Source organism: Rhinoderma darwinii, chromosome 2 (assembly GCF_050947455.1).
Source record: "Rhinoderma darwinii isolate aRhiDar2 chromosome 2, aRhiDar2.hap1, whole genome shotgun sequence".
Classification (NCBI taxonomy): domain Eukaryota; kingdom Metazoa; phylum Chordata; class Amphibia; order Anura; family Rhinodermatidae; genus Rhinoderma; species Rhinoderma darwinii.
Genome location: NC_134688.1, coordinates 421,605,697 through 421,630,309, shown reverse-complemented (window position 1 = coordinate 421,630,309; position 24,613 = coordinate 421,605,697). Strand labels below are relative to the sequence as shown.

General features: G+C 45.7%; 2 protein-coding genes across 3 annotated transcripts in view; one reads left to right on the top strand and one right to left on the bottom strand.

Moving 5' to 3' along the window:
* SUPT6H (SPT6 homolog, histone chaperone and transcription elongation factor) overlaps positions 1-20,277 on the bottom strand; it is a 52,476-nt gene extending 32,199 nt beyond the window's left edge. The window contains exons 1-6 of one of the 2 annotated variants that reach the window (XM_075854277.1): positions 20,117-20,277; positions 2,497-2,614; positions 2,078-2,239; positions 870-940; positions 323-515; positions 159-243 (exon numbers count right to left, since the gene is read on the bottom strand). In XM_075854277.1, the coding sequence (XP_075710392.1) occupies positions 159-243; positions 323-515; positions 870-940; positions 2,078-2,239; positions 2,497-2,602 (617 nt within the window). In that variant the 5' untranslated portion in view covers positions 2,603-2,614; positions 20,117-20,277. Of the gene's footprint in view, positions 1-158; positions 244-322; positions 516-869; positions 941-2,077; positions 2,240-2,496; positions 2,615-13,120; positions 13,312-20,116 lie in introns of those variants that run through there. The other variant, XM_075854276.1, reaches the window with a different exon arrangement.
* On the top strand, positions 13,515-22,214 carry SDF2 (stromal cell derived factor 2). Its single transcript, XM_075854278.1, has 3 exons — positions 13,515-13,852; positions 19,789-19,985; positions 21,619-22,214. Exons 1-3 carry the CDS (start codon positions 13,606-13,608, stop codon positions 21,904-21,906), a joined length of 732 nt encoding a protein of 243 aa, XP_075710393.1. The 5' UTR covers positions 13,515-13,605; the 3' UTR covers positions 21,907-22,214.
* The last annotated feature ends 2,399 nt before the right edge of the window (positions 22,215-24,613 follow it).

Sequence of the window (24,613 nt, the reverse complement as noted above, 5' to 3'; positions counted from 1 at the left end):
AAGCAATTTAGATTTCAAAATAATGGGGGGCAATATATAAGTATTCAAATATTTTGTACTTTGGAGTCGTTTTTTTCCTAGTCACCATATAGGTGCCACAGATAGAATAAAGCAACAGTTATATTGCAGAATGAAGCATTTTTAATTCTATTACTTACGCATCAGCATATCCCGGAAGTTTTTTCCTCCATTTGGGTTTTTTCAGTGGCTGTCCATCATCATCAACAATAAAATCGTCAATGTCTGCAATGTACGAAAAGATGTTTTCCAGTGCTGGTCTCCAATTTTATATTCACAACATAACATTAATGAAAATGCTTACCAGATTCCTCATCCTCCTCCTCTACATCATCTTCAGTAGCCATAGGTGGATGATCCCCCGAGTCATGTCTATCCTCATCCTCACCGTCCTGAAAGATTTCATCAGCAATGGCCTCTTTTTCATGTTCCTCTTTTCCAGCATCTTCCTCTTCATCTTCATCATCTGACATTTTTTTCACTCGCCTGAACTTTTGCTGTATTGGGAAATGGTATATTGTGCTCTTACATATAGATGCATACAAATATTGTTTTGCATTTGAAAGCAAATGTAACTAATAAAATGCAGTTAAAGGTATTGTCTCACTAAGACAATCTCTTCTCCAAAATCAGCCCGCTCCTGGAACCCCTACTGATCAGCTGTTTTTGCCAGGGAAAGCTCCCACTGACCATATAGGACACTGCAGGATTACATGCCGGCCATTGAAGTGACGCCCATATGCCCTACAGAACATATGTACAGAGTTTGTCTTTATGAGACAACCATCTTGATAGCTGCGCAATAGGAAAATAGTGGGAATAATAAAAGGAGGGAAGCATAGATTACTTACACGTTTCACTTTAACACCCAAGTTTTCTTCGATGAGATCAAAGTCGTCATCTTCCAGTCTATCATCAAATGCTGCAGGAATATGGAAGGAAAAGATGCAACTAAATGTGATGATTGCACAGTGGATTTTGTGCTGTATTTCTTACATCAATTACCACCAAATTCCTACCATCAATACCAGGGGTCTCAGACACGCGGCCCGCGGGACGTATGCGGGTTCTGAGGCTGTCATCTGCGGCCCGCAGACCAACGTAGCTCCCTCAGGAGAGAGGAAGCCGAAGGAGTACGCCGGCGCTCCTTTACGACGTCTCAGAGGCACTCATGCTCTGAGGAAGCCCCTGGCATCACTGTCCATATATGGACAGGGCTGTCAGGAGCAGAGCTGAAGTCAGAGTGCTAGAAGAGACTCTGCTCCGGGACTCTGGCTGGAGCAGCCCCTGACATAACGGTCTATATATGGACAGTGATGACCGGAGCAGAGCTGGAATCCCAGGAAGAGCGCTACTAGAGCTCTTCTAGGGACTCCTCCTCTGGGGTAGGCCCTGACAACACTGTCCATATATGGGCAGTGATGTCGGGAGCAAAGCTGGAGTCCCAGGTTACTAGCGCTCTGCTCGGGATTCCGGCTCTGGGGTCGCCCCTGACATCACAGTCCATATATGGACAGTGATGTCAGGGGCTTCCCCAGCGTTCCAGAGCAGAACCTATACTAGTGCTCTGCTCTGGGACTTCGGCTCTGGGGTTGCCCCCGACATCACATTCCGGTCCAGGAGAATCCCCGGACATCACTGTCTATGGACAGTGACGTCGGGGGCTCCACCAGCAGAGGAATCGCTAGCCTAAACGTCAGCAACGCTCTAGCTGGGGATTCTACTCCTAGAGGGAGCCCCAATGGAGCTACCTACAGGGAGGTGTGTGTGTGTGTGTCACTATCTAAAGTGTGTGCGTCACTATCTATAGAGTGTGTGTGTGTGTGTGTGTGTGTGTGTGTGTGTGTGTGTGTGTGTGTGTGTGTGTGTGTGTGTGCTCGCGTGTGTCACTATAGTGTGTGCGTGTGCTATGACTAAGGGCCACTTGGGCCTGAAACCGGTCAGCTTCTGTTCTGTGTGTTGTCCCTGATTTTAGGGAACCTCAATAAAAGCCGCAATTTGTTCAAGATTTTGATGCTGGAACCTTCTTGCCTTTCTGCATTAATTATAACACACTTACTGCGCTTTCTGGTTTTGTGGCCAATTTCATTGTCTGAGCCTCCAGACTCACTCCCTGCTTCCTCCTCCTCCTCCTCTTCCTCATCATCATCGTCATTGATAAAATCTTTTAAATTTCCTTGATCATCCTGTTCATCTGGATTTTCATCCTCCTCCTCTTCATCTGGAGTAAAAAAGAATATATTGTTCAAAAACCAGTCTGCTCACTAGGCATCAGCAGTAAGGATTAGTTATTTAATGGCGTCAGAATCTTTCACATTTTCTCTGAAGTACATCGTCCATCCGTGGTAAGCCTTCAGGGCTTTCTAGTTTTAGGATAATGGACAAAACCTTTTCTCTACTAATAAAAGAGCTAGGGACTAACCAGAAACGAGTAGGGCTGGTCAGAAAGTATATTATATTATAACTGATGTCACTTACCATCATCATCTTCAACAAACTTCTTGGTGGATCTCTGCACCACCTCACCATCATCATTGTACTCTTCCTCAGATTCCTCTGCTTCACTTTCCACAAAGTCGGACATGGTTCTTTACTTCTGATAAACATTAAAAAAAAGAAGGATACGTTATGGTCTATACAAAGCGGCTGGCCCGACGGTCTATACAAAGCGGCTGGCCCGACGGTCTATACAAAGCGGCGGGCCCGACAGTCCCCGCACGGCGGCGGGCCCGACAGTCCCCGCACGGCGGCAAGCCCGACAGTCCCCGCACGGCGGCAAGCCCGACAGTCCCCGCACGGCGGCAAGCCCGGCAGTCCCCGCACGGCGGCAAGCCCGGCAGTCCCCGCACGGCGGCAAGCCCGGCAGTCCCCGCACGGCGGCAAGCCCGGCAGTCCCCGCACGGCGGCAAGCCCGGCAGTCCCCGCACGGCGGCAAGCCCGGCAGTCCCCGCACGGCGGCAAGCCCGGCAGTCCCCGCACGGCGGCAAGCCCGGCAGTCCCCGCACGGCGGCAAGCCCGGCAGTCCCCGCACGGCGGCAAGCCCGGCAGTCCCCGCACGGCGGCAAGCCCGGCAGTCCCCGCACGGCGGCAAGCCCGGCAGTCCCCGCACGGCGGCAAGCCCGGCAGTCCCCGCACGGCGGCAAGCCCGGCAGTCCCCGCACGGCGGCAAGCCCGGCAGTCCCCGCACGGCGGCAAGCCCGGCAGTCCCCGCACGGCGGCAAGCCCGACAGTCCCCGCACGGCGGCAAGCCCGACAGTCCCCGCACGGCGGCAAGCCCGACAGTCCCCGCACGGCGGCAAGCCCGACAGTCCCCGCACGGCGGCAAGCCCGACAGTCCCCGCACGGCGGCAAGCCCGACAGTCCCCGCACGGCGGCAAGCCCGACAGTCCCCGCACGGCGGCAAGCCCGACAGTCTCTGCACAGCGGCAGCGGCAAGCCCGACAGTCTATACACAGCAGAATCATGTCTCAGTCTATATCCAACAGCATCTGAGCATCATATCTGACCGTCTCTGCGCAAAAACAGCTCCTCCATTGTTCTCACTGTCGTGTGTAGGTTTGTCTCGCAGATTTAGTTGTTTTTGATGGAAAAAATAGCCCTGCACGCAGAAATATTTTTCCCCTTGAGACAGACGCCACAGCGGAAACCAAGTGACCCCATTATAAGTCAGCTGGGTCCATCGGGCACCGCTGGTGTCAGTCGTGGATCAGAAACAGCGCTGTGCCTTCCATTATAAATGGGAATCACAACGCACATGTAAACAGTCTATTTTGCCCTATTTTGGTTGGATTCCGCTATTAAATTATGTAAAAGTCATTTAAATAATTGTTACACGTTTGAATGCAAATACCATATGAAACATATTGTAGAACAAAGTTAAACTGTGGTTTATAAGCCACAAATAGGATTTCCTTTGACTTTCCTTTTCAGTTTTTCACGGTGTACAGTGTTTTTCTTTGAAATCGTTTTCAGAAGCCCTATATGAAATATTTCAGTTTCACATAATGAATTTCTCTGAAATAAATCACAAAACTTTTAGGGTCTGTTCACATCAGCGTCGGGCTTCCGTTAACCGGCTCCGTTCGACCAGAAGCCTATTGACTACGCTATTGTTTCCGAGGGAACCTTACAGAACAGAAACAAATGGAAAGTCAATTGCAACGGAAGCATTAGCATTGAAATCAATGGTAATGCAAACGAAAGCTATGGTTTCCGTTTGGCTTCCTGTTCATCGGTTCCTCCGACGGAAAGGCCGAACGGAACCCATAAACAGAAGCGCAATGCTGACGTGAACACAGCCTAAGGCGTCATGCACACGACTGTAGTTTTTCTGCTGTATACTATCCGCAATTGTGGATAGTATACAGCTTATGCAAACCTATGGGGCAATGCAAAAAAAATAGGACATGTCATTATACAGTCCGCAATTGCGGTCTGGGCTCATTGAAATGAAGGCACATCTTGTGTGTGCGCGGTCCGTGATCGCAGACTGCCTGCAGATGACACACTGTGGCCCATCCATGCCGTAATCACGGACTGTAGAGACAGCTACATCCGTGTGCAGGAGGCCTTATACAACATGCAAAAAGCATAAAGGGGGTTGTCATTGCAGTAATGAGGAAGAGAGAAAAAAAAATCCTAAGGGGAGGACACGACACTATACCGCAAGTGCAGTAGCCCCCTAGTTACAGTTGTCGGTGGGTGTCCACAACATCAGACCCCACAATCAGCGAGTGATGGCATCTGTCTATATGATCAATTATAATGACCAGAAAACCTCCTTTAGGCCAGGATCACACACAGTTTTGAGGCAGTTTTTTACTTCGTTTTTTGAGCCAAAGCCAGAAGTAGATCCAAAAGGAGTAAAAGTATAAAGAAAAACTGACGCATTTCTCCTTTCTTTTGTGTCCACTTTTGTACTTGGCTCAAAAAACCGCGCCAAAACGGTGTGTGATCCTGGTAAAGCTGCTGCTTCACTTGCACAAAATTAAGTTTTTAAAATAGGGGTACGGATCCCATAAAACCACTCAAAAACAAATGACTTCTTGCACTCGTGTAATTACCCATTTTAGAAGAGTCTAGAATTTTTTAGTGAAATCAACAGAACACAGATTATGCTGTGAATTTAATTTCTCCAGCATGGAATCAAATACAAAAAGTCTGCTGCCCACACAGAAAATATGTGGTAATTACACTATATGGGCCCCACCCTAGACCCTACACTGAAAAGCTATAAAATAGTGGCCCTTCTGCTGACATTTAAGACATGCTAGACAAGAGTAGCGGCAGGGAATTCTAGTTACCTTAAAAAAGTATAAGCTGTAACTACAGCTGCCTCTACCAATAGCTTTACGATTAGTCTACATATATATGGCGCTCCCACGTAAGCGGATTTATGGATTTTTAGGATAACGAAGACAGAATGATTATTTTAACTTTTTTCACATGGTAGAAGGGGCAATTCGACACGTGTAAAGTTACCCTTAGTGACTATTCACACATCACAGTCAAATGGCAGCGTTTGACGCAAGTTTGTTAAAATCGCGATGAAAACGCTATGTGTGAATAGTCCCATACAGAGATGTATGCTGCAGTATAAAGTAAGCCCTGTCTGTTGAATCGCTCTCCTCTATACAGGGTATTGTGATACATACCAACTGTGGATACACTTGCTTTTAAAGGGAACCCGTCACCAGCATTTCTCCTATTGAACTTTACTTATCCCTCACTGGCCGCTGCTATCAAAAGTTCATTGCCGTGGGAGGGGCATGGTCTGGATGCTGACTGTGGTGGGCGCTTCTTGCTGAGCTCCGTCGTGAGACCTCAAAGCGACTAGTAAAAAGCATACCTGCAGTTCTCTATTTGATATTCTTCGGCTGCCTTGTTCAGTGGGCAAGATGATGACTCGAAAGAGGGGTAATAAGTCCGGTCCGAAACGACTTACTGACTTCTCCACCCGCAGCACCCGGAAAGACGGGACCCAAGATGGCACAAGCTCCAACTCCTCCGGAGACTCCTGTGCCAGTGGCAGAGATTCGGGGCCGGCTTCCACCTCTGCCTCTCTCGGTTAGTCCACACATGCCCCTGACTGCCCAAAGCTTACCTCTCTGGCTGGTCGAAGCAGGAGGGAGCCTCCTTCTCCTGACTCTCTCCATGCGGCACCTGATCGCCACGCTATCATGGCGGATGAGGGACAACAGGATACTAGGGATGATCTCCTTGGGGGCAGCCCGGGCCAAGCAGAGGCCCAAATTCTCTTCTTTAAAGGACTTACAGTTGGAATTCGTTTTCGTCTGGAGGCGACCCAATCTCTAGTCTCCCCACCACGGATCAGGTGGCCTCAAAAACATTTATTAAAGGCCTTGTAATGGCGCTTAGAGGTTCCCTGCAAAATGACCTTGCCAAAATCACTGCCACGCTCAATACCTCCATAGAGGACCTGGGTTCCAGAGTGGACCATGTGGAAAACAAGATGGGAGACTTCACTCAGGCTCACAATGACCTGGTTGACACACACTATGCTTTGGAAGAGGAGATGGAGGATATGAAATTCAAAATGGCAGATATGGAGGACAGAAATAGACGGAACAATGTTAAATTTCGGGGAATACCTGAATCAGTCTCACCAACTGACCTCCCATTGTATCTGCAAACTCGGATTAAAACTCTACTGCCTGACTAAGTCTCAAGATTGGATTATTGATCGAGCACACTGCTTATCTGAACCAAAGGTTTTGCCGGCAGACGTCCCACGTGGCACGATATCCCGCATCAATTTCTTCCATGTGAAAGAATAATTGATGTTTGCTGCACGGAGGGCTCAGAAGCTGCCTGATCCATATGGAGGAAACCATCTTTACGCGGATCTCTCACAAGCTACGCTACAGGCTAGGAGGAATATCATCCCTGTTACCTTATCGCTTCGCAACAACAAGATCCCATATAAATGGGGATTCCCTACAAAGCTCTTGATTCGTAAGGATGACCGCACGCATGTCCTCCTTAAACCTGCTGATGGAATCAAATTACTGAAAGATTGGGGTATTCAGTTGTCTGACCCATTATTAAAACCCTTTCCCAAAGGACAAGCAAGACCTTCTACAGACTGGTCGAAGAAAGCGGATTCTCGCTAAGGTACTTTTCTTTCTTTTGTGATACAGGAGGTCGAGTCTCATTTTGTCGAACTTCTGTCCCCAGAGCTCTTTACAGGATCGCGGAGTTCTTCTAGATCCTGCTGGAACTTTCCCTGTCTTTAGGGAATGTTGTATTCCCGATACCTGTGTTTGTTACTTTGGTTTCAACTCTTCCGTTTTTCTACCTAAAGTGCTTCACCAAGTGTACTTTTTTCTGTATTTTCAAAGATGACAGTATGGAGATTATAATGTATATTGCTTGCTTTCCACTGCAGCTCTGTCATTTTGATTAGGTCAGTTAAGGTTGTCTCGCTTAATGTTAAAGGCTTGAATAGCCCATTTAAAAGATTGTCTGCCTGGAAGGAGGCCCGGACTTCTGGTGCGGATATCCTGTGTTTGCAGCAAACGCATTTTCAGCCATCTCAGTGTCCTACCTTTGTGAATGCTAAATTTCCTCACATATTTATGGCCAATTCCGACCGTAAAAGAGCTGGGGTCTTGGTTGCAATTAGGGACACCCTGGATTTTAAACTTATTGATTCTCTGGTTGATGTCGGGGGGAGGTTCCTTGCTCTGGTTCATTCTATCAATGATTCCTTACTTACCTTAGTCAATATATATGCTCCCAATGCTTCTCAGATTCGATTACAAAACCAGATGGAAAATTTGCAAAATTCAACAAGGCCAACTCATTTTATGTGGGAATTTTAACATTCCGGACAGGGTTCTGAACACTACTAGTAGGAGCAAGAGATCTCTCCCTACATTATCACCATGGGCTCAGTGGGAGGATGTTTATGATGTGTTTAGATGCCACAATGTTTCGTCCAGAGAATTCACCTTGTATTCGTCCGGTCATCACACCTTTTCTAGGATAGATTTATGCCTGGTGGATAAATGGTTACTTCAGTCGGTTGTTAGAGCGGAGATAGGGGTGATCACATGGTCAGACCATGCCCCCATTTCCATACAAATAGCGCTGTCACCTCAGTCTCATCCTTACAAATCTTGGTGTAATAATAACTTCTTAATGGCCCTCGTCCGGTATAAAGTGCGTATCTCCTCTCAATTGCAGGAATATTTTGTTCTTAATGACTCCCCGTACATAGACCCCTTTGTATTGTGGAATGCCCATAAAGCGGTGATGCGAGGCCTTCTGATTCAACCGAGTTCTCATTATAAAAAAACAAAAACAGGCTGATACGGACAGAGTTCTGGCCCAGATTAGGGTCCTGGAGTCCCAACAACAAACCTCCCCTTCAGACCCTTTACGCGATGCTATGACCAAACTCAGACAGGAATTGAGGGAGCTTTTAATAGCGGACTTTGACAAACATTTAACCTCCCTTCGTATGACCTATTACACTTCGCATAACAAAGATAGTACATTTATGGCGAAAAGTGTTAAACAGAAACAAAAATCCAAGATACTGTTTTTGTTAGGGGAGGGTAGGGATCCAAACATTTTGAATCCCCAGGATATTGCAGGTAGATTTAGCCTGTTCTATTCCAAACTTTATAATTTAAATGACAACCCTAATACACCTCACCCTACTTCGGAGGACATAGGCAAATGGATCTGATCCAGAAAACTTTCTAAGAGATCACCTCTTCAACTTGACCAACTAAACGCTCCTATCTTGCATGCTGAGGTGACCAAAGTTATTAAACTAGCCAAACCACATAAAGCTCCAGGGCCGGATGGGTTCTCCTCCGAATATTATAAACTTAGTCTATTTTAGCCCCTTATCTGGCCCATATTTTTAGTGTCACAATGTCCAGGGGCAATCTTCCCGCTGAGATGCTTCAGGCCACCATTGTAACTATTCCTTAACAGGGGAAGCCTCCTACTCTTCCGGCTAACTTTAGGCCCATATAGTTGCTAAATTGTGACAAAACTTTATGCAAAAATATTGGCCCAATGCCTTTTGACTATACTGCCTACTGTTATTCATAATGACCAGGTGGGTTTTACTCAAGGGCGACAGACTCCAGATGGTACCAGAAGCATCGACTTGATTTCCAAAGCAGACACTAGTCGGACGCCTTCTCTACGCCTTACCCTGGATGCGGAGAAGGCGTTCAACAGGATACACTGGGATTTTGCCTTTTTGACTATGATCAGGTTTGGTTTCTCCGGTTCTATACTTAGGGCGATTGGGGCCATCTACTCCTCCCCTTCTGCTCAGGTATTAGCGAATGGTATGCTGTCTAAGCCAATTCATATCACCAACGGTACCAGGCAGGGTTGTCCGTTATCCCCCTTGCTTTTCACTATGGTAATGGAACCTATGGCAGAAATGATACGCATGGACATGGAAGTGTGGGGTATTTCTGTAGGTCATAGGCAGCATAAAATCGGTTTATTTGCCGACTATGTCATATTGCAATTTGGTAGGGTTTCATATTATAAAACGAATGCATCCAAGTTTCAGATACTGGGTCTATCGATTCCCACAGCATTGCGCCGGGATATTAAGGGAGTTCCCGTTCAGATGGGAGGAGGTGTCGATTCGCTACTTAGGTATCAATTTGTGTTCCCCAACGTCTAAGCTGGCTCATATTAACATTCTCCCCCTACATGCTAAATTGTAAGGCGAATTGATACTGAGCCTTCTTGGATGGGTCGGATGGTACTATATAAAATGCTTATCCTCCCTAAGATACTTTAAATTTTTAGGACTGTTATGGTCCCTATGCCTGGATGCCTACTCCGGAAGTTACAAGATCAATTGATGAAATTTATATGGAATAATGGTCGGCATCGTATAGCTCGGCATCGACTTTACATACATCGGCAGAGGGGGGGGTATGGGTGTGCCAAACCTAGAAGCATATCACAAGTATATAGTGGTTAATCAGTTGAGACACTGGTGCCTCCCGTTCTCAGGCTCTAGTTGGCCTACGATTGAAAGTCATTTGATAGGAGATGTCGTTACGTTTGACCCATGCAAAATTTCCTCCACCCAGTGCCCTGTAGGTGATGCCACACAGCCCCCTGTAGGTTGCACCCATCCCCCCCTTCCAGGAGAAGTCACTGACTTCAATGTCCATATATGGACAGTGTAGTCACTGACTTCTCCTGGAGAGGAATTCCCTGGCACAGGTCGGGAATTCCGCTTCAGAAGTGAGTGACGTCACTGTGTCCATATATGGACAGTGTAGTCACTCACTTCTCCTGTAGCGGAATCCCCGGCCATAGAGTCGGGGATTTCGCTGCAGAAGTGAGTAACTTTGCGGTGTCCATATATGGACAGTGTAGTCACTCACTTCTCCTGTAGCGGCATCCCCGGCCATAGAGTCGGGGATTCCGCTGCAGAAGTGAGTGACTTCGCTGTGTCCATATATGGACAGTGTAGTCACGCACTTCTCCTGTAGCGGAATCCCCAATACCCGTCCGGAGATTGGGGATTCCGACTCCTACAGGGAGCAAAAAAAGACCCTCCTCCTCCTCACATGCACTCTGCACTGTGAGGAGGAGGAGAGAGAGTGCGCGAGCGACGGTAGACCCGGCCATCACTCGGGACACATTCCGGTGATGGCCGTGTTTATCCGGCCCCATAGACTTCTACGGGAGCCGGGCGGCCGGCCGAAAATAGGTCATGTCACATTTTTTGACGGCCGGTTTTCCCGGCCGTCAAAAAATCGGTCGTGTGAATAGCCCCATTAGGGGCCTATTGTTCCTAATGCAGCCGGGTGCCGGCCGATTTATGAACGGCCGGGAAACCCTGTCGTGTGAATTCCGCCTAAGGCCCTGTTCCCCTCTGCATTCATTATTCCCTTGTTCTGCTCCGTCACAGGAGCAGAACAAGGTAATAACTGGAAGCGATGGTTCTGTTGCACACGGACACCCCCGGTAGCCGATGAAACCCATTGACTTTTAATGGGTTCCGTCGTGGTGCCCGTGGTTTCACCGGACACAGCACTGCGCTATTTTTCCTGGTATTTCCTAATGGAGCCTCCAAAGCAAAAATATATTGATATAACCAAAAAGAAAAGTATAGTAGCGATCACCCACCAAGTACAAATCATTTATATATAAGAAAATAGTTTTGTTAGGGGGGTTGAGAAAATAATTCAGTATATGTTTGCCTACATCCAAACTGAACAAAAAAAAGATGCAAAACGCAATGGTAAAGTATCAAATATAAAATATATAAATTTTATTGAAGAATATTAAAATGAAACATATAAAAAGGGCCAGAGACACACGAAAGAAGAGACGCACATCAAAAAGTCCTGCACGTGGAGTAATAAACAATGTCTGCACGGGTCAGAAAAATACACTTTTCTCTGCTATACCCCATTTTTCTGACCCGTGCCGACATTGTTTATTACTCCACGTGCAGGACTTTTTGATGTGCGTCTCTTCTTTCGTGTGTCTCTGGCCCTTTTTATATGTTTCATTTTAATATTCTTCAATAAAATGTATATATTTTATATTTGATACTTTACCATTGCGTTTTGCATCTTTTTTCATTTTTGGTTTGCATAAATATATTGGATGTCTATTGACCACAGATTTACAGTTACACCTTCTTGACTCTTTGAGAGCCTTTTTCTTTCTTCCCATCAGGTCTTCTATGCGACCGGATGGATTACCCAGAAATTACTGGCATTTCAGGACGCTTTCTAAGCGATGGGTTCCTCCCTGTGATCATCATTATGCAGTTTGATTTTGAGATTGTTAGCGGATACTTTCAAGCAGATCATAAAGGTTTATCATTGCGCCAAAGATGAACATGTCAGTCCAGTAAGGCCTAATGCACATTTTTTTTGTCCGTGTGCTATGCGCAATTTTGCGGATATCAGACGGACCCATTAATTTATATGGCCCTAAGCACACGACTGCGATGTTCACGGATACATGCGGGGGCTGCAAAAACTCAGGACATGTCATTTTACTGTCCATATTTACAGATCATGTAACCTACTCAGGCGCTTGGGACAAATGGGACAAACTGGTGACACCAATTCCAAGCTTTCATTTTGCGGATCCATAAACACAGATCACACACGTAACTACGATGAACTACGTAAGGATTTTTGCAGACAAACAGACCACAAATACAGACAACGGCTCCGTTGATCTGCGGACCGCAAAACCACCACGGTCGTGTGAATTAGGCCAGGTTGCACACTACCGTTCTTTTCGGTGTCCTATCTGCTTTTTTGCGGTTAGCACACTGAACCATTCATTTGTATGGGGCCATGCACACATCTGTTTTTATCGCAGATCCGTGTGTCCGTTCCGCAAATTATAGAAAATGTCTTATTCTGGTCTATATCAGTGGTCCATCTCACCCAGTCTAGTGTATGGTCCGCAAAAAAAATGGACAGCACACGGAAGCCACTATGATCAGTGTTCTGCGGTCCGCAAAATGGAAACGGTCATGTCATGATGATGAATGTCCCAGCTTTTTTTTTTTATTGTTGGTCTTAGGACAGATCATCAATATCAGATCGGTGGGGGTCGGACTACCAGCACCCCCATCGATCAGCTTCCTGAAGGGGCCGCGGCATTCGTTGCCAGGCACAGCACCATACATATCCGGAGCGGCTGTGCCTGGGATTGCAGATGTAAACTGAAAAAAGGCCGCTATCAAGCAGCTGATCGATGGGGTTGCCTGGAGTCGGACCCCCACCGATTTGATATTGATGACCCATCCTAAGGATATTCAAACAATAAAAAAAAATGTCCAGGGAACCCCCACAATCATAACTGACCAATCATAGTAAGCAAAAATGATCATACTGTACAGGTGCAGCAAGATCTAGTGAGGTCCACAACAGCAGGTTGTGTAAGCTCCAATGCCAGCTCTAGTTTCACGTTCCCCACTTGTTTTCCCAATACAATCGGCTATACTACAATCTGAGACTCTAGCGAGTGTGGCCTAGTAAACAGGCCTTCCTTGGCGTAGACGACGCCACTAAACATATAGCAGCTGGCGAAGATAAACAAGTCTCACCTTCGGCACCTAGTAGCTCCTCTCCGTGTACAGGGACACTACGCCACGGACTCGGGGCCGCACAACAGCGCGTGAAAATGGAGGCCCTGCTACGAGACCAACGGAGGAGGAAAAAAAACCGAGCAAACCAACGTGACGTAACTTCCCGCACCTTTCCACAGTGCGCCTGCGTTCGTGCCAGCTCTACTCCATAGACATGCAAAGGAGCATGCGCCACTCCTCGCCAAGCGCGATAGGCGCCCTATCGCGCATGCGCGCTAGGGACGTCACGGTTTTATTAGCAGCACATGCTCAGTCGTATGTTTACAATTTGTTGCGCAACCCGGTCTCAGAATAAATAATTGTATTAGTTTACGGTAAGGAGATAAGCGCTATGTAAACGGTACAGCCCAACCCGGAAAGAATAACTTAGACTGAAAGAAACATTTATTTATTTTGTTACTATATATGATGGAGGACTGAGGCTCAAGAGCTTCCGGTTTATTATGTTACCAAGGGTGCATTTCCGGTGTAGCCTGCTGACGTTTCCGGTGTGTGCTGAGCCGGTGTCTGTTTGTCTGATGATGAAGGCACAGGACGGAGCGGGCTCTTTCCTGCTCTTTGTCACGCCTTTATTGTTTCCGTATGGCTTTGCCTCGGAACTTTCTGTGGTAACGTGCGGGTCGGTAGTGAAGCTTCTGAATATTAAGCACGACGTCCGTCTCCACTCCCATGACGTCAGATACGGATCAGGTAATCTGATTGTGAATGACGTTACATACAGATATCAGGGAAGCATGGGTTATATGGTTGACACTACAAAAAACATTCCCCACCGTATTGTCTGTTGCCAGTCAATGGGACCCTACGCTAAAATTGTTGAATACTGTCGCTTTGATGATTGGCCAACCTGCCTGATCGTCGCGTATAGTCGCTCCGCCAAAATTTGTCCCATCCGTTCTTCTCAGGTCCTGTCTCCGTTCTTGACATCTGTTTTGCTAAATACTTGTATTCCCCCGTAAAATACGATTCCTAGAGAGTCCTTTCTTAGAACTGTGTTGTGCTGTTCCTCTGTTATTCCTCCTGGAAATGTATTAATGAATTGACAACTGGATGTTATGGTAGCCCTTTTCAATGTGGTGTTTCCCAACACAGTCTGACTCTGTCCAATCCGTCCTGATCGTGTCAGACTATGCAGAGATGTTCTCTATTGACAATGGGATTGGTAACCTCAATTTATTTACTTATACATTTCCAGGAGGAAAAAGAGGAACTGCACAATGCAGAGTTCTACTATGCTTCAGAATTGTTATTTTATAGTGAAAGAGAGCAGATCGGTCCTCAACATGACAACACCTAGAGACAGGCAGCCGTGTTGTACAAATATATAAATGTGTGTCTGTGTGTGTGTGTGTATATATATATATATATATTCGTTAGATAATGGAGTCATCCTGTTTATTAACCTGGCACACGTCCTATGTCGTATAGCCTTGTGTCACGTGACTGACTGCCCCCATGTATAGTCCTATTCTGTTAGCTCCAGTCTGCACCCCATAGGCTATACATTAAACTGTGCAGAGACCGGGGTGTACTACACTGGTATAAGAAAAGTATGTGCGGAATATTGTAACTGATGGATATTACAAGTCATAGAATGGGTTCCCCCACTCTGGATCTCCTCCGACCCATGATGGAGAGCTGCTAGCAAGCAGTGGCTCTGGCAGATGTATCACTGAGGCCCCATGCACACGAAAGTGCTTTTGTGGCCACAATTCCCCCAAAAATCCACGGGAGAATTGAGTCCCCATTCATTTCTATGGGCCCGTGCACACGACCGTGGTTTCCATGGTCCGTGCATGGCCCAGGAGCCTGGACCGCAGAAAGAACGGACATGTCTTATTACGGCCGTGTTCTGCGGTCCAGTCTTATAGGAAATAATGCACGCGGCCATGTGCAGGGCCCACGATTTGCGGGCGGCTTGCGGGAGTCACTCCGCGGCCGGCCGACCCGATAATCACGGCCGTGCATGAGGCCTTAAAGTGTCAGTCTGATAATCTGATGAGACTACCCCGTTAAAGGGTGGCAGATCCACAGGAAACGCCATAAATGTCCAATAGATTCATGTCCCACCTCTGGGACCCGCACCTATCTGTATAATGTGGCCCCTGTCATACCTTCTTTTGCTGCCTGATTAGGGGGTTGGAAGTATGGAAACAGCCAAGCTTGCTGAGCTACGCTGTTTCTGTAACTTCTATAGAAGTAAATGTGAGCTACGTAAACAGCGTAGCATGGCGAGCTACACTGTTTCTGTTACTCAGGACCTCCTAGTCAGATAGGAGTTATGGAGATGGCAGAGCTCGGCTGTTTCCATACTTCCGACCACCGCGTTCGGCAATAAGAAGGGAGCTGGTGGGACGGGGATCGGGGGGCTCCGTGGTAGAGATAGGTGCAGGTCCAAGAGGTGGGAACTTCATCTATCAGACATTTATGGCATATCCTGAGGATATGCCATAAATGTTCAAGATGGGAAAACACCTTTAAATATAAAATGTCAGAATACAGATATATTTCACAATTCTTTTCTGCTTCCTGGGATCATTTTGTAAGGGACAGTTCACACTGAGTTTTTTTTTACGTGGAAACCGCATTTGAAAACGCGCCACAAAAAGGCAGAACATTCCCTCCATTGATTTCAAGGGGAGGCGGAGGCAGTTTTTTCCCGCTAGCGGAAAAAACGTCTCGCGGGAAAAAGAAGGGACATGCCCTATCTTTGGGTGTTTACGTCTCTGACCTCCCATTGACATCAATGGGAGGCAGAGAAAGCGGTTTTTTGTCCGCGGTGATCAATGGCCGCAGGCGAAAAACCCAGCGGAAATCGGCGTGCAGGCAGAGCAAAATCTGCCTCAAAATTCCAAATGGAATTTTGAGGCAGATTTTCTGCCTGCAAAAAACTCAGTGTGAACCCAGCCTAACCATCATTTCTATGCAGCTTGTATGACTGTGACTGAATGACAGTTCAGTAACTGCTAGCAATCGCTGCTATAACTCTGCTACATGTGATGGAGAGGGCTGCAGCGTGGGGGGCTAACATAGGAAGAAAACGCATCACACTGATTGTACTGAGGACTCTTGTTACATAGAAATGCATTAACCACTTGAGGTCATCGCTGTTTCCCTTCAATAGAATGTGTCTGGTGAAAAGTGAATTACAAGTTGTTCTTGCAGAACAGGAAATTGTTAATGCTATTAATAGTTTAGTTCAGATGCATTTACATTTGTGGTTTACGTCTTCGCACTAGGTAATCGCTTGTGTAAGCAGGTGGCACATTGGCACAGGTTTCACAGATTTTTAGTTGAGGCCAAATGTATTTTATGTAAACAATTTTTAGAGAACATGTAGGGGACTGGTCACACTGAATTTTTGGAGCTGATATTGACACCAAAACCGTGTCTGAATCAACGCCAAATAATAGTCCCCCATTGATTTCAATGGGAGGCAGAGGCATTTTTTTCCCCGGGGGCAGCTGTTGGCCTTTGGTCTTTTCCTCCCGCGGTTTACGCCCCTGACCTCCCATTAAAATGATAAAGCAGCAGAAAAACCCATAGTGCTGGTTTCTGAGCCTTTTTTTGCGGCATTTCTTGCCTGCAGTCCCTGCATTCGCTTCAATAGTTGCGGCGGAAATACTCCAAAAAAGTTCAAAATCTGCCTCAAAATTCCTGAAGAAATTTGGAGGCAGCTTTTTTTCTTCCTTCAAAAAACTGTGTGAACAGGGCCTATGTGTCGATAGTTAAAAAAAAAAAAAAAATCTCCTGACCTATTAGGGGCTGACATCGGTGGGGTCCATATTTTGGGACCCCTAATTCTAGAATTAAGAAAATACTATACACCATACACCTATGACCAATTTGAGTCAATTTATAGACATCAGTAGAAAATCACAAAAGCGTTAGGAACCAAAGTTTGTTTTCTTAAGCGCATTGTCTACCTGACTCCCGGCACTTGTCCAGACTCTCCCCATCGGCGCTGTTACTCGTTTACGGCCAAAGGAGTCTGATTGGTTGCTATGGGCAACTGCTTAACTTTTCCTTTCCACTAGGTTTGATAAATCTCCTCTGTTGTCCCAATCTGCACCTTCCAATATAATTAAATTCATATTTCTGTAAGACCTAGATCTCACTTGACGTTTTTTTCTGTTGCATTTCATGTGTTTTTGTTCCCTATAATAATATGCATAGGGGGGATGGGGTGAGAAAATACTGTGTATGCAGCTTTAAGCAGCCAAGTGAGCTCTGCTTTTGTAAACCATACACTACACCATCTTGTCAGTATGACAGTACTGTATATCTGCAACTTCTTGCTGTTACCGCTCATACGTTACTGATCACTGAGACAGCCACGCGTCCAACATGTGAAACCCCCTCTAAACATCTGCTAACGCTGGAGGAAGTTACGGCCGGCCATACGTTTCCCATACAGCAGTCGCTTCAGGGCAAACTTATTAAATGCGAATGGCCTGCCATGCGATACCTGGAAGGGACCAGGTCGTTCGGAGTGAGAACCGCTCTTTGTTAGCAGCTCTCCGCTCTGGCAATTCCATTTACAACATGGTAGGAAAAAAGGAACAAAGTACAGGATATAATACGGATTCAAAGATCCATATCGTTCAATAAAGTCCATTATCAATCACATATTAACTGTGGGAATAATAGAAGTTAGATGACACATAATATATAAATCCTGGTTTCATGGTTAAAGCATGAAGTTGAGAGGGGGGATCCAAGAATGTAAACAAACAGGTAACTAGCAGTGTTTCTACCAGAAAATATATATTCTCCTATGAATTCTGTCCTTTTTAGACTATATATAGACTATATGGACGAAAGTATTGGGACACCTACATATTACACCTACAGGAGCTTTTATGACATCCCATTCTAAATCCATAATAACCCATTCTAACTCCATTAATATGGTGTTGGTCCCCATTTTGCAGCTTAAACGACTTCCACTCTTCCGGGAAGGATTTCTACAAGATTTTGGAGTGTGTGGAGAATTTTTGCCCATTTATCCAGAAGAGCATTAGTGAGGTCAGACCTGGATGTTGGACGAGAGGTCGTGACTTGCAATCTCCATTCTAGTTCATCCCAAAGGTGTAGATGGGGTTGAGGTCAGGACTCTGTGTGGCCACTCAAGATCTTCTACACCAAACTCACCCAACAATGTCTTTATGGACCTTGCTTTATGCACTGGGCACATTCATGCTGGAAAAGAAAAAGGGCCTTCCCCAAACTGTTCCCATAAAGTTACAAGCTATAATTGTCCAAAATGTCTGGGTATGCTGAAGCATTAAGATTTAGCTTCACTGGAACATAGGCCAACCCCTGAAAAATAACCCCAGAGCATTATCCCTCCTCCACCGCACTTTACAGTTGGCACAATGCAGTTAGATAGATAACGTTCTTCTGGCATTCACCAAACCCAGACTCGTCCATTAGGCTGGGTTTACACGAGCATGTTCGGTCCGTAATGGACGGAACGTGTTTCGGCCGCAAGTCCCGGACCGAACACACTGCAGGGGGCCGGGCTCCTAGCATCATAGTTATGTTCGACGCTAGGAGTCCCTGCCTCACTGCCGGACAACTGTCCCGTACTGTAATCATGATTACAGTACGGGACAGTAGTTCCACGGAGAGGCAGGGACTCCTAGCATCGTACATCACTATGATGCTAGGAGCCCGGCTCCCTGCAGTGTGTTCGGTCCGGGACTTCCGGCCGAAACACGTTCCGTCCATTACGGACGTAACATGCTCGTGTGAACCCAGCCTAAGACTGCTAGATAGAGAAGCGTGATTCATCACTCCACAGAACACGTTTCCACTGCTCCAGAGTCCAGTGGCGGCGTGCTTTATACCACTCTATATGATGCTTGGTATTGTAAGTAAAAGTGGGGTACCATTTTATATATATTTCCTGGTTTTAGGAATGGCTGTGCATAGACAGACAATCATGTGTATTGCTTTATTGATCACACACTTTTACATAAGGGAATTGCATGCACTGCAATTCTTAAAACTAGGAAATATATCAAATGGTACCCCACTTTTACGTAATGGGGCTGCATTAGGATCCGATGCTCCATACGCATGTATAGTTCAGTGACCTGGTGCTGGGAGGAGTCCAGTATATTACATGCCGGCTTCCTACTCCTGCCACCGGCTATGATGGCAGTTTCTTCGCTATAGTTTTAATCATAGCTGGGCGGTGCATCAAATATAGCCAACTACTTCCTGTGCCAGCTCACGTAACTTTTTTTTAAAACCTTTTTTGTAGCAACAAAGTCTAAAAAAAAATTGAGAATCGCCCATAAGCTTTAAAAAAGCCAAATTGAGGTTTTATTTTTAGGACATATTGCCCAGCCCTAATTGAGGTTCTAGTCCGACAGTTCCCGTAATGTGTTCAGCTCGTTTAGTAAACTATGCAGGGAAGTTCTTGCATTAGATAAGAATAATAAAACATTGTCAGCAAACGCCGCTACTTTATTGTCCTGATTCCATCGAACGTGGGAGTTATGAGTAAATGCCGTAATAAGGGTTCAATAGCAACAAAAGTGTCCGATTTATCTATTATTCTATGTGTAAAAGTTTTTAAATGTCCAATTTGATTGTTAAATATCTTATCGCCACAGGCAGTGGGCAGCAGTCAGTGACTGGAGTTACTGCCGCAGATGATGGCAACAGTTACTGGCGAATCCGTGGAAAGACGTCAACAGTTTGTGAAAGAGGAACATTGGTAAAATGTGGACAGTCTATCCGTCTCACACATGTCAATACTGGACGAAATCTACACAGCCATCACTTTACATCTCCATTATCAGGAAACCAGGTGAGTTTTATTCAGTGATCGATATCTTGAGTCCTAGTATCATTTATTTGATCACAGATGTGGATCTAGTAATGGAACCATCCAAGAGAACACATAAGTTCTTGGAATAGACCTGGTTTATTAAATCTTACCTGTAAATATATGAAAGCTTGTAATATATCAAGGGAAAAGCGTCCTCTTCAGCACCTTCCTGTAGTTCCCCGCTGTCTGGCTGCAAGTTATTAAATGTTCAGAAACCTCCTCAGGCCACATAATAACTGTGTGCGGTGAGAGGAAGAGGAACAGAATTGGGGAGACATCAGATCATCTCCGAGTTCCGTGTACAAGGTCCATGTTGATACATGAAGCCATAGGAATATTCGGAAGTGTAGAGTTCAAAGCTCAATTTGCACTGTGCTGACTGACAGCAGGAGGAGTAAAAGCAGCCTAGCATTAGGCCTCATGCACACCTCCGTATTCTGGTCAGTATTTGGAAGCCAAAACCTGTAGTGGAACAGAGAAAACCTATAATGGAAAGATTCCTCTTCTGTGTTTTGGACCCACTCCTGATTTTGGCTTCCAAATACTGACCAGAATACTGACGTGTGCGTGAGACCTTAGCCATGCCGTTCCTTATCTCATGCAGTGATATTACACAGGTTATATTATAAAGTGTACATGTAAAAGTTTTTAAACTTTTCTAATTGAAAATATAGGCATATTCATACTGTAAAGTTATTACTGATATCTGGTTTTCCTCCTGATGTCCCGTCTTCATTCCTATCTCCTTCTCGTTTGCCTGCTGTTACTTGAGCGATGCACGCTCGTTGTGAAGAGGAATCCGTATCCAGCTCGAACAGAAGCCGGATACGGATTCCAGGGAGAACAGATGCATCTTGGGAACAATGCCGGAAGCGTGCGTGCTCCCAATGCAGTCTGCTGTTAGTGTAGAATAGTGGCCCCTGAGAGACAGAGATGCAGGAGCTTCTGAACGCTGATTGGATGCTCTGACGAGTGCGTTCGTGAGTGGACTTGCTCAGCAGCACGGGAACTTGGGGAACTGTGCTGGTTACAGTTACCTTAGTTCACGTGAGGACACGGAATTGACCATCCATTTGCACGGTACTGACGTCACGCACTTGGGCAGACTCATAGCGATAGCGTCACAGTGCATGTGTGGAATATTCACTAAGCACATGCGCCGAGAGACATCGCGCTTGAGACTGCTTGTGTATGCGACGTCATTGCTGACAACACATACATTGGGGTCGGAAATGAGCAGGCCTCCATCATCACATGCTGACGTATGGTATGTGATCTAGCACGTCAGAGGAAGAGGAGAGATCCGGTCACATGACCAGAATCCAAATCACTGCATCAGTTAGCTTATGGAAAATAAAGTACATTACAAATATGTAAAACTTTCATTGTTCGATTGAATAATACACAAAAAGGTGCCGGAGTACCCCTTTAAAATATTTAATGGGGAAATACAATGTACCTCTAGAATATTTAAGTCCTACATTTATTTATTAGTAATATATATGTACTGGGCTGGGACGTGTGGAGAATACGAAAAATGTTGTAATCTGGATTATAGATCTATGGACTGTTATGTAATTTCTGACAAATTTCTGTCTTGTTCGTTGGGCAGGAGGTCAGTGCATTTGGAGATGACGGGGAAGGGGATATCTTAGACGACTGGACTGTACTCTGCAACGGGGAATTCTGGCAGCGGAATGAAGAAGTGCGGTTCAAGCACACGTCAACAAACGCACTGCTGTCTATTACAGGAGAACAATATGGGCGTCCTATAAATGGACAGAGAGAAGTGCATGGCATGACCTATGCAAGTCAGCATAACTTCTGGAAAGTAATGGAAGGCATCTTCATGAAACCTAGTGAACCTCCACGGACTGACTTCATTCACTATGAGTTATGATCGCCACAACACAGACTTTTAAGGTCCTTCAGTCCTTTTTCTTAACCGTACAGTGTTGACCTCCCGGAGGATTTCTCCAGGATCCTGCAAAGTTCACTTTGAGGAGCTTTTAGCAGTGAATTATGGGGCACAGTTTGTATGTTGCACCCTTTTTGTTGGTATTATTATTTCATATTTTTATGTTATGGCCGCACAGGGCCGGACTATCCCTGAGCATGACTGCAGTAGAAAAAAAAAATCATTATGTATTATTGTCTCTGCAGCAAATGGTTTTTAAACATAAAAAATCTCATATTGTGGTTCTCAAATTTTTTTCTACTTTTTATTTTTCGATCTGTTGATTTTATCCATGTCACTTATGTTTTTTGTTTTATTTCATTTGGTAAAACTCAAGGCGTTCCAGTTATATTTCCATTTTAATATAGGTTAATACTTCTACAAGGCTCTTAGTCACTAGCTGTGCCTCGCTCAGTACGTGCTAACACATATTAAAATATAAGTGGAGAACGATGGAATTAAAGCTATGGTTCAGCATTGGTGTGTGGTGTCGGCAGAGCAATATTTTTACTGAAGTACTCCTTTATTTACTTGATTGTTTAGACACTTGCTTTACATTGGCTTCAAATTTTGCATGATGTATTTGTGGGGATCCCAAAGTATCAAACCCAAAACCAGGGCTATCCAGGAAAGTGCCTACATGTTTTTATTGCACTATATATCATTGTGGTTTACAGGCCTAGCTGCAGGGACTGAGCTCTTCATAAGTATGACCGATAACCTAGTCCTTCCTCAAGCATTACTTATACAGAACTATATATTACTGTACAGGTAACCTCCAACCTTATGACATATTTTCATTTAGTTTTTACTTCTGGTTCTATTCCCTAACCAACAAAATCTTACCAGTTTGAGAACGTTCTGCACAGATATATCACATTCAAGCACATCCACATATTATCTTATGACTATATTGATAAATTTACATAGTTCTCGTCTTATTTCACAATAACATCATGTTCGACTGATTTAGCAACCGAAAAAGAAAGATTCCAAAGAAATAGTATAACTAGTGTACATTTATCATTTAAAGAGGCTCTGTCACCAGATTTTGCAGCCCCTATCTCCTATTGCAGCAGATAGGCGCTGCAATGTAGATTACAGTAACGTTTTTATTTTTAAAAAACGAGCATTTTTGGCCAAGTTATGACCATTTTTGTAGTTATGCAAATGAGGCTTGCAAAAGTCCAAGTGGGTGTGTTTAAAAGTAAGTAAAAGTCCAACTGGGCGTGTATTATGTGCGTACATCGGGGCGTGTATTATGTGCGTACATCGGGGCGTTTTTACTACTTTTACTAGCTGGGCGTTCTGACGAGAAGTATCATCCACTTCTCTTCAGAACGCCCAGCTTCTGGCAGTGCAGACACAGCGTGTTCTCAAGAGATCACGCTGTGACGTCACTCACAGGTCCTGCATCGTGTCGGACGAGCGAGGACACATCGGCACCAGAGGCTTCAGTTGATTCTGCAGCAGCATCAGCGTTTGCAGGTAAGTAGCTACATCGACTTACCTGTTAAGGCTGGGTTCACACGTGGCGGAATTTCACTTAAATTCCGCTGCGGACACTCCGCAGCGTTAATCCGCAGCGGAGCCGTTTCTCCATTGACTTACACTTTAATTTAGCAGTGTTCGTTTAGACGAGGCGTAAAATTCCGCTGCGGAGCATAGGCTGCGGAGCGGAATTTGGTGTCCGCAGCATGCTCTGTCTGTTGCGGAGCAGTGGCGGACTCATGGCGGAATTTCTCCATTGACTTCAATGGAGATTCTAATTTCCGCAATGAAGTCCGCAGCTGTCATGCACATGTTATGTGTGCTGCGGATGCGTCTTGCTTTTTTAACTTGACATTTCTTCATTCTGGCTGGACCTATGTATTTCTAGGTCTACAGCCAGACTGAGGAAGTCAATGGGGCTCCCGTAATGACGGGAGCGTTGCTAGGAGACGTCAGTAAATAGTCACTGTCCAGGGTGCTGAAAGAGTTAAGCGATCGGCAGTAACTGTTTCTGCACCCGGGACAGTGACTACCGATCCCAATATACATCTATCTGTAAAAAAAAATGAAGTTCATACTTACCGAGAACTCCCTGCTTCTGTCTCCAGTCCGGCCTCCCAGGATGACGTTTCAGTCTAAGTGACGGCTGCAGCCAATCACAGGCTAATAACAGGCTGCAGCGGTCACATGGACTGCCGCGTCATCCAGGGAGATCGGGCTGGATGCCGAAGGAGGGACGCGTCACCAAGACAATGGGCGGTAAGTATGAATTTCTTTGACTTTCACAAGGGAAAGTGCTGTCCCTTCTCTCTATCCTGCACTGATAGGGAGAAGGGAAGTACTTTTACCGGAGTCCGCAGCAGCTAGTCCGCATCAATTTACTGCACATTTTGTGCAGATCCGCAGCAGAATCTGCAACGCAGATTCTGTGCGGCATTGATGCGGACAGTTGCGGAGGAAATCCGCCACGTGTGGTCATGCCCTAACGCCGATGCTGCTGCAGAATCATCTGGTGCCAATGTGTCCTCGCTCGTCTGACACGATGCAGGACCTGTGAGTGACGTCACAGCGTGATCTGGCAGAAGCTGGGCGTTCTGAAGAGAAGTGGATGATACTTCTCGTCAGAGCGCCCAGCTAGTAAAAGTATTAAAAACGCCCC